Here is a 9,893-nt window from a genome sequence, read left to right on the forward strand (position 1 = left end):
GGTTATTAATAAACAATGTGTCGTTAATTTAACTTTAAAAAAAATTGATAGCATCAAAATAAAAAATTATATAGTGATAATGTAGTTGTAGAAATTTAATTCCACTATTTGTTTAAGTATATTCAAATTTATAGTGTTTTTATTGAATATTTCTGGCTTTTCTTGGAAACATTTCTTATTTATAAATGATCTTTTATCACTTGTTTAGTACAGAAAGTAAGTAATAATTTATACATCCAAATAATATTTCTTAAGGTACTTTAAGTTATAAAATTTCATTTATTTTCTGAGTAATACTGTTGCTGAAATTTTTCAATGAAATCATTAAAATGATATAAATTATGGGATACCATAATTCAATATTGTATTGCATGTCTACATAAGATACTGTGTAAAGCATTATATGAAGGTGTGTTTTATATAACTTTTCTATGTGTATAATTAAATTTAAAATGCATGTAATTACATGTACATTAAACTCATTGTCCAGTTACAGTTGGAGGGAAGGAAAGAGAATGTCATCTGCATTCTTTAAAGTAGATATTAGTTTTCTTTCTCTTGTCAGTAAAATTGTGCATGTAGGAAAATACTTTAATTGAACATTACTGACAAGTTTATTTTGAATTAACATAATATAATGTTTTGGAACAACAACTGGTCCATCTTAGCTGTCCCATTCTCTAAACTAGACTATTATAAGTTCAGAAAAAATCTTGAAAGTCAGATTTTATCATTCATATATTTATTAAGCTTAAATTTAGTATCCACAACATCCAAAGGCCAACAACCCTGTTAGGAAAATAAAACTGTCTTAACTAAAGATGACTTATACCATGCCAAAATTTATATTTGTGTCCCCTAGTCCAACTGTTTTTACTTTAAAATGTGAAAAGTATGATGTATCCACAATATTAATTTCTTTTACAATTTTAAAAACCTCAATCAAATTCTCTTTTTCTCTTCGTTTTTTCAATAGAAAATAATTTGATATGTCTCAACCACTCCATTCCAGGCACCATTCTAGTTACCCTCCTCTGAACCTTTTACAAAATTTAATGTCCTTCTTAAAATAAGGATTCCAGGACTGAACACAGTACTCCAAATGTGACCTAGCCAGTGTCCTAACCAATGAAATTATAACCTCTTTAGACTTGTATTCAACATTTCTGTAGATACAACCTAAAATCCTATTTACTGTGCTGCTAGCAACAGCATACTACATGGATGGCTTAAGAGACTGATCAACTATTATACCAAGATACCTTTCTTTCATGATACTGTTTAGGTTATTCCATCTAAATTATAATGCAAACTATGATAACCCATATATATTATCTTGCATTTATTATAATTAAAATCCATCTGTCATTTATTTTTCCAACTCACTAAATGATCTGAATCCTTTTGTAAAGTAGCAGCATCCTGTTCACAGCCACCAACACCCAAGACCTTAATATAATTTGCAAATTTAAGTAATTCATCCAATATTCCTTCATCCATGTCATTGATGTAAATCAAAAAGTGTAAAAGGTCTTAAGACTGAGACCTGAGGTACCCCACTTGTGACATTAACCCAGTTTGACTGAATTCCATTTATATCAACCTTCTGCTTTCATCTACCCAATTAGCTAACTTACCCCCACACCTATACATGTGTATAACTACAGTCATAATTAAACTCCCAATGCTAGATATTATCCATAAGCAAACCATTAGTTAAAGAGGGGCTTTAGTTTTATTTGTAATATTTATTTTTATATAGACATTAAATATATACTTTGACAGTTTGTTAGGCAGCTTCTTTCACCAGCATAACTTTTATTATTATTTCTAGAAATTGATTTTAGTGTGATACTTCATATGGCATGAAATCTATAACCCAGTGCACCATTTATGTAAACTGTGAAGCTCATAATCTCTACATATTTCTCAATAATATTTCATAAATAACTAGTTATGAATGGACAGTAAATTATACTTCTCATAGCAATAAAAAAAATGGCTTGGTAAATAAATAAATCCAGGTGCATTAGTGCTATTGAGAAAAGTCTGTTTAGTCCCTTAAACAGAAAAAATGGTTTGGGGCATAAAGAACTGCAGGATATTTTTATGCTTCATTTCTGAGAATGGAGACACTGATTTAACATACTTGTTATATCACTTGTAGTTTATAAGATTGTAGAAAACAAAATTATAAATTCAGCAAGATGGATAAACTCCACATACAAAAATACTCCTAGGAAACAATAATTAAAACACAAATAAAGAAGATATATTACAAATGCAGAAAGTAATGTGATACCATATTTGTATATATATACACACACATATGAAAGAGCCTCAGAATCCAAAAACCTCTGGAGAAGAAGCCCTTGATCTGTCAGAAGTGAGAACCTTGCGTACCCCAGGTAGGCAACAACTGGAGTCACTCATATGATCATTTGGTTTACCAGTGGTGATACTGAAGGAATGTGAGGATGTAATTCATCCAGCTTCTTGACAACCTTGTGATACATATGGTTAAGGAAGAGAAGGGAGTAGACATATGATATTAGTTAAAAGGAAAACAAAATACTGGTATTGGGTTGCATATTCAACCATGCAATCATCTTTCCAAGACAAATTACACAAGACATCTGATATTTTCTTATATGACTTCATATGGTTACTTTCATTTTACAACACTAAGAAAAATACATTTAAGATTTTAAATCAACTAATAATAGTGGTAGGAGGAGAAAAAATATCAACATAAGACTGAGAACATAGAGGGAATAATTAAAGACAAACAGCTGAAGGATGAAGTATGGAAACATGTCAAAGTAATCTCAGTAAGGAATTAGATATGTAAGACATGTAATTGTGTAATTGTCTTATCAAACCATTTAAGTTGTTGAAAAAAAGTACGTGAACACAAGTGTATTGCAACTTATTGTTTGAAATTCTTTATTTTATAAAAAAAAATTGTCCAAAAACCACTCAAATCATATTCTGATAAGCTAAATCTTAAGAGGCAACATTTGCAATGAAATTTATACAGAAACTCAAGACAAGAGTTATCAGAATAATTTAACATTTCAATCAGAGTTAACAAAACATTATAGACAACATCTGTAAAAACATGGGGGAAGTTAAATGAAAACTGAGGCCACTGATCAAATATTGTATTGTTGAAAATGCTCACCACAAAGTAAAAGTAGAGAAATTCGACTGTTCCAATAACTCATTGGACACCGGAACAGAGATGTAAATTTTTTATCTGAATCAACCACAAATTAGTGGTAGTAAAACCAGCAATTACTATGGGAGCTATATTTCAACTGGCTGAACGAGTGACACTACATGAAGGGAAAAATATCTTTGAAAACTCATGAGTGTAATAGATACTGTAGATAAGAATACCATATGTATATAAGAAAATATGACACATCAGTAATTACAGCAAGTAGGTCTAAATCTATGGATCCAAGCAAAAGAAGTCTGTTGACATACCAAGTTAGGAGATACAGGCAAATGTTAAAGGTCTACCTGAGTAACAACAAAATCATTCAAACATATTAAATTAATTTGACATAATACTTCCATTCATTACTTCCATAAACTCTCAAGCACAAAGAAAGAAATAAGTGTGAATATAAAACATCAAAAGTAAGTCCTTATTGAAGAAAAATAATATGAGCTAATATTGACTTTCAATCAGAGGAAACTACCAACTTAAAGTGATGTTAAAAATCAATGTGGTAATTAGTTTAGTTGATTAATTTCTTTTTACATTCCTATGTATAAATATTATAGCGCATTGTTTTGCCAGTTGGATGTCTTCTGTAATATAATAATACCTTTTGAAGTTAATCCTAAGCACATATATATTAAGCTAACAGTACACAATAGCTTAAACATACTCAGCTGCAAAATTGGGTAATCTTGTTGCAGTTTTTTGTGTATTATTATTATTTCCATGATAAAAAATGCAATTAAAAGTAGTGAAATTAAATATATCAAACAGTTTGACAGATATTATTAACGAAAGTAACAATAAAGAAATAGTACAGAATGCCAAACTAAGGGAACATGGAAACACTGTTTTTTGGTTTGAACTACTGTCTTGGAATTTTGTTTTTAATTGTAACATTAGTACAACATATTTGAATGTTATTCAAATCCTCGTAACTCATCTTTTAACCAACGAAAATCTATTAAGTTAAATGATAACAATAAATCATTTTAGCACTTGGTTGTTCTATGTTAAAGATACAAAGAAATAAAAAAAAAAATGCCCAAAGGAATGAAACCAAGACCTCTATAAAACTAACATGAATAAGAATGTCTGCAAGTCCTTAACCATCATTTAGGTCATCCTAATATATATAGGATAAGATAACAAAATGACAGAATATGTTTGTTTGTTTTGGAATTTCGCACAAAGCTACTCGAGGGCTATCTGTGCTGGCCGTCCCTAATTTAGCAGTGTAAGACTAGAGGGAAGGCAGCTAGTCATCACCACCCACCGCCAACTCTTGGGGTGCTCTTTTACCAACGAATAGTGGGACTGACCGTCACATTATACGCCCCCATGGCTGGGAGGGCGAGCATGTTTAGCGCGACGCGGGCGCGAACCCGCGACCCTCGGATTACGAGTCGCACACCTTACGCGCTTGGCCATCCCAGGCCTACAGACACTAAACTAAACTAAACTAACGTGGCAGGGGTTCAGAAATCCGAAGAGTTCTCTCTCCAACTGGGGTGTTCAGGAACTTTGTAGTTCCTCTTCGTCCCCTTTCGTGGGTTGTTATTAGGATTAAGTGGTGGGTTTTTTTTATTATTATTATTATTTTAATAAATTAATTATCGTTATTATTCTTGACTTTTTGGGTGGGGAATGTCTCACTAAATGGTCTTTTGGGTGGAGGCAAAGGTAGCAGTGGAAAGAAGGAAAGGTCGGGACCTGTCTCGAAAAGAAAAAGTTGGGTAGATGTGAACATGAATGTAATTCATTCAAGTTCAGATCAAATCAAACGGCCCGATTCTGGGTCTGGCAAAAAGGTTGCCTGGGCTGGGATCTAGAAATCCAATGCCTGAAGATTTTGATGTGGGGGGAAACGGGAGTACCCCGAGAAAACCCACTTTCACACGACAGGCGCCGAAAGTTTTGCCTGTCGTGTGCCCTGTACCTGAAAAAAAAAGGAATTCATGTTAATAACATAGTTTTTTATGTATTTAGACTCTTTGTTGAGTGGATTGTGATTCTTGAAATATGTTGTATGGTGATATGTATTTTGTTGGTGCACTTGATAATTTGTGTAGTGATGCCGTTAGTTTGTTTCTGTTTTCTGCTTTTCGATAATATTTCATAGAAAGTTCTGTTATTCTATCTCTTATAGTTGGTAAATTACTAATTTGGTGTAAAAGATGGTAAACTGAATGCGGATTTTAATATTTTGTTTTGTTGCACTTGGATTTTTTGGAGTGTGTTGTTTGACATGTTGTATGTTACTTGACATCCGTACTCTATTAGTGGACGGATGTAAGCCTTGTATATTTGTATAATGGTGTTCGGTGCGCATTTTGATTGTTTACCAGTTATAGTCTTTAGATATGAAATCCTTTTTCTTATTGATGAGTGTATATTGTTTATGTGTTTTTTCCATGTTAGTTTTGTGTCGAAAGTGACGCCAAGGAATGTGATGTTTTTGCTCATGTTAATGGTTGTGTTTCCAAGTGATAGATTTATTTTTCTAGATTTTTCTTTGCTTCTTTAGTTTTCTATAGACGGTGATTGCTTGTGTTTTTGTCGGATTTAACACGACCCTCCACTTGTTGCTCCATGTTGAGACGTTGTTTAGTGATTCTTGTACGCGAGACATGGCCATTACTGGGTTTCTGGAGGTGCTCCAGATTGCGATGTCATCTGCGTATTGTGAATTGTGTGTGTATGTTAGATTTGGAAAAGGTATGTCACTGACGAAAATTATGTAAAGAAGTGGAGAGAGGACTGATCCTTGGGGCACTCCTGCCGTTATATTAAATAATTTGGATATGGTTTTATTGACTTTACTTGTGCTGTTCTATTGGTTAAAAAATTTGAAATCCATTTGACTATCGTAGGATTTATTTGTAGGTGGTTTAGTTTGTATATGATGGCATTGTGCCAAACGCTGTCGAATGCTTTTGACATCTAGGAATACCCCGATGGTTACTTGATTGTTGTTGTAAGCTTTGTATATTGATTCGGTGAGTCGTGTGAGGTGATCTGTTGTTTGTCTATTTTTTTCTGGAGGCATTTTGAGATTCTGGAAGGATGTTGTTTGATTCGCAAAAATGGAGGAGACGGTTGGAGATAATTCTCTCCATCAGTTTGCCGAGGCAGCTTAACAGACTGATGGGGCGGAAATTATCTGGATTTGTTCTGTTAGTTTGTTTCTTGGGGATCGTTGTTATGATGGCTTTTTTCCACGTGTCAGGGTAATACCCTGTCGCTAATGAAATGTTCATGATGTTTGTGAGGTGTTGTAGTAAGAGAGTGGAACTTTTTTGAGAATAATATTTGGTATTTGGTCATGTCCGGGGAAGTGTTCTTCAAGTTTTGATATTAATCTTTAGTTCGGTTATGGTTATTTTTCTATTGATTGAATTTGAGTATGCTTCTAGTGTCTCTCCGGGAAATCCTGGTGAGAATGAAGCTTGGTTTGCATTTATGTAGTTGTTGACATGGTGTTGGTGTTGTGTGTCGAAATCTACTGAGTTTAAATCGCTAAAAGCGGATTTGTAATAGTCAGCTAATAAGTCAGCTTTCTCTTCGTCCGTCCTTGCGATTTTATTGTTGTGTGTAATGTGTTGTAACATGTGATTTGTGTTTTTGTCTGACGCAATACTCTTGAATTTTTCCAGAATTCTTTTGATTTTTTCTTGGTTTTTCTAAGTTCTTGCAGAAGTTATGCCAATTGTTTTCTCTGACTTTTTTAATTTCTTGTTTAATTTTTGTATTTGTTCTATTGATTTCTGTTTTAATGTGTGGATCACGTGTGATGTAGTGTATTCGTCGTAATTGTCTGCGTTTGATTATTAGTGCGTGAATTTCTGGTGTTAGAGTCCATTGAATAAGTGATTGTTTTCTTTTTGATTTAGGAATTGTGTTTCTTGTGGCTTTCTTTATGGCTTCTGTGATTTGATCAACATATTTGTCTAGTTCTGTTTTGTTGTTTACATGTTCGATTGGGTGGGGTAGGTATGAGTGCAGAGAGGCATTAAAAGTGAGCCAGTCTGTTTCAGTGTAGGTGTATGCGGAAGGAGTCACGTACGCCACAGCCGGGTGGCGCGGATGAATCATACATGACACGGGGAAGTGGTCACTGGTGATTTCATCATGCACTTTAAAGTTAGATATTCTATTAACCATGTCCTTGGGTGCGATGATGAAATCGAGTACATCATATGAGCCGTTAGCGGCTGAGAAGTGTGTAGGTGTATTGTCATTAATTAAGTGCATTTTATTGCTAGAAATAAAATTTTTTATGCAGGATCCTCTGCGTGTGTCTCTGTTACCCCTTAATTCTGTGTGCGGTGAATTAAAGTCTCCAATAATAATTGGTTTGGGTTTTCGATTAACACATTTTGAAGGAAGTTAATGTCGATATTTTTTGGTTGGTGAGCAATATATGGCTAGAATCGGAATAGTTAGCCGGTTGTTAAAGTGTATATTACAAAAAATGGTCTCATTAATGTCAGATTTAAATGAATCTTCTATCGAGATTAGATGCGATATTTTTGTACTAAAGTAAGTTATTATACCTCTGTTGTTTTCTGAGTGAGGTATGTTGTGTGAGATGAATCCGGGGATTGTGGTGTTTTGTTTCTCTGTGCAAAGTGTTTCTGAAATGATGATTATGTTGGCGTTTATATGTTTGTTTATGTTGTATATTTCTATCCTTTTGTCTTTAAGATTTCCTTGGCAGTTGATGTGTAAGATTTTAATGTGTTGTATCATTGTGTTGTTTTATTTCCCTCGCGTGAATTTTGAGTGAAAGATGGTGTGGTTTCAGGTGAGGGAGGTTAAAATAATGACTTGCAAGGCTGCAAACAGCCTTGAGTGACTCGTGCCTCGATTCGAATGAGGGAGATCACTCAATTCTATCAGCATTGCTAGCAAGTTTGTGGTGAAATCTGTTGGGTTAAATGCTTGTGTTGTTTTTGGGCGTGTTACGTCCGCGTAAGTACGTGTTGGTTGAGGTTGAGCGTGTTTGATTTGCGAGTCGGTTGGAGTTGGTAGTAAAGGTTGTTTGGTGTTGTTTTGGTAGCCGTGGGTTTGATTATTGTTGTTCGTGGTTTTGAAAAGGAATCTGTTACGTATTTGGGGCAGCCTTTGTAACTGGCTGCGTGGGGTTCTGACAGTTGGCGCATCTAACTTGGTTACGCTCGTTAGGACACTGAGCGACCTCGTGAGATCCGCCACATCTGACACATTTATCCTTGGCCATACAATTAGTTTTTGTGTGTCCGAACCGTTGACATTTGTAGCATTGGATTATTGGTTTTTGGTGTGTCTTTTCCGGTTCGGTCGTGTGTCTTTGAAAAATAAAAGCAACCGTTTTTAATAATTTGTCCTGATCGTCTTTTTTGTTGACGGTTACCTTGATCAGTGGCGTTTTTGTTTCGTTCTGAATGAGATGATTCTGTTCGATGATGCAATGTCAAAGCCTTGAGTTGTTAATTCTTCAGTGATTTCATGATCTTCAATGTCGAAATCGACACCTCTGATTATGACTGTTAGTTTTGGTGTGTTTGTTTTGGTGTTGTGATGGTGGCTTGAACACCGAAGGCATCCTTGGGCCAGTGGGCCAAAATATGCGCAAACTCTTGAGGTTCGGTACATTTAATCATGATTCTTCCATTAGGAAGACGTTTGATGTCTTTAAACTGAATGCCCGGTAATAGGACCTCAGTTGATTGACAATCTGTGGAATGCGTGTTGTTTTGTTTACTCCTTCGATGAACAGAGTTGGGATTCTGTAGTTAGGAGAATTGTGTGTTTGTGTGACAGTGATGGTGTTCTCAGAATTAGTGGCGATGGTGGTGTTGTTTGTATTCAAGTAATTATCGTTAGAGCAAGTGGCTTTGTCTTCGTTAACATGGGTTATGTTATTAATACTTTGATTTTTAGAACTATTATTAGCGTCGTTAAGGTTAGGGTTAGTAGAATAGTCAGAAACTATACTTACCATGTCCTTTTTCTTCTTCTTCTTCAGCCTCCTCTTGTTTGATGTCTCGTTTGTTTCATGGAATTCTGGTCTTCGTGATTCTTCAGCTCCTGAGTTTTCACTTTCGGAACTCTCAGTTGAACTACTCAGTGATTCCGAGGCTGGTCCTTCAATAGCTTTATTCAGCATATCCATGATCTCGTCGTTGGAAAGGGCTTTTCCGTTGGATCTTGTCACTATCTTCTTTCTCTTCATATTGTTTTACTAGTCCTGATAAGGACTAAGGGGTAACCTTTTTTAGTAAAACTTTATGCACTTCACAGGATAATTTAGTCTTCAATGTACTTGTCTCGCAGCTCTTGACTTGCACGTCTGCTCTGCTTGACGGCGACCTTGAAACTCCCAAACTTGGACCAAATTCAGTCAGCGTTTAAATTGCGCGCTGCAGGATTGAAAAGTAGCCAATCAATATGATATGAATAGTTCAAATATATAGTACTTTGTTTCCTGTTTCTCCAGAAATAAGTAATTATATTTGAATACGGTATTTCTTGGTAAAATTAAACTAGTAGCTTAAAGTTTAGTATATGTTTGTATTACTGTTTCTAGTGACTTCAACGTTCCAACATTTTGGTAGCCGTTTCAGCATTTTTGTAGCTTGGCATAAACCTAAATGGATCTTCCTATTCTGTTTTATTT

The 9,893-nt window shown here is 34.7% G+C and overlaps 1 protein-coding gene across 1 annotated transcript; it reads right to left on the reverse strand.

Moving 5' to 3' along the window:
• Positions 1-387: 387 nt before the first annotated feature.
• LOC143250804 (uncharacterized) lies at positions 388-9,578 on the reverse strand. Its single transcript, XM_076501825.1, has 2 exons — positions 9,216-9,578; positions 388-2,504 (listed from the first exon to the last, which is right to left on the reverse strand). The coding sequence occupies exons 1-2, from the start codon at positions 9,447-9,449 to the stop codon at positions 2,430-2,432; spliced, it is 309 nt and encodes a 102-aa protein (XP_076357940.1). The 5' UTR covers positions 9,450-9,578; the 3' UTR covers positions 388-2,429.
• Between the last annotated feature and the right edge of the window lie 315 nt (positions 9,579-9,893).

The sequence above is a fragment of the Tachypleus tridentatus genome, chromosome 5 (assembly GCF_004210375.1).
Source record: "Tachypleus tridentatus isolate NWPU-2018 chromosome 5, ASM421037v1, whole genome shotgun sequence".
Lineage (NCBI taxonomy): Eukaryota > Metazoa > Arthropoda > Merostomata > Xiphosura > Limulidae > Tachypleus > Tachypleus tridentatus.

Bases quoted from the DNA above. Each gene is read 5' to 3' on its own strand.
- LOC143250804 (XM_076501825.1), bottom strand. From the start codon at position 9,449: ATGAAGAGAAAGAAGATAGTGACAAGATCCAACGGAAAAGCCCTTTCC. The intron at 2,505-9,215 runs GTAAGTATAGTT...ATGTATCACAAG, and splicing joins AGAAGAAGAAAAAGGACATG to GTTGTCAAGAAGCTGGATGA.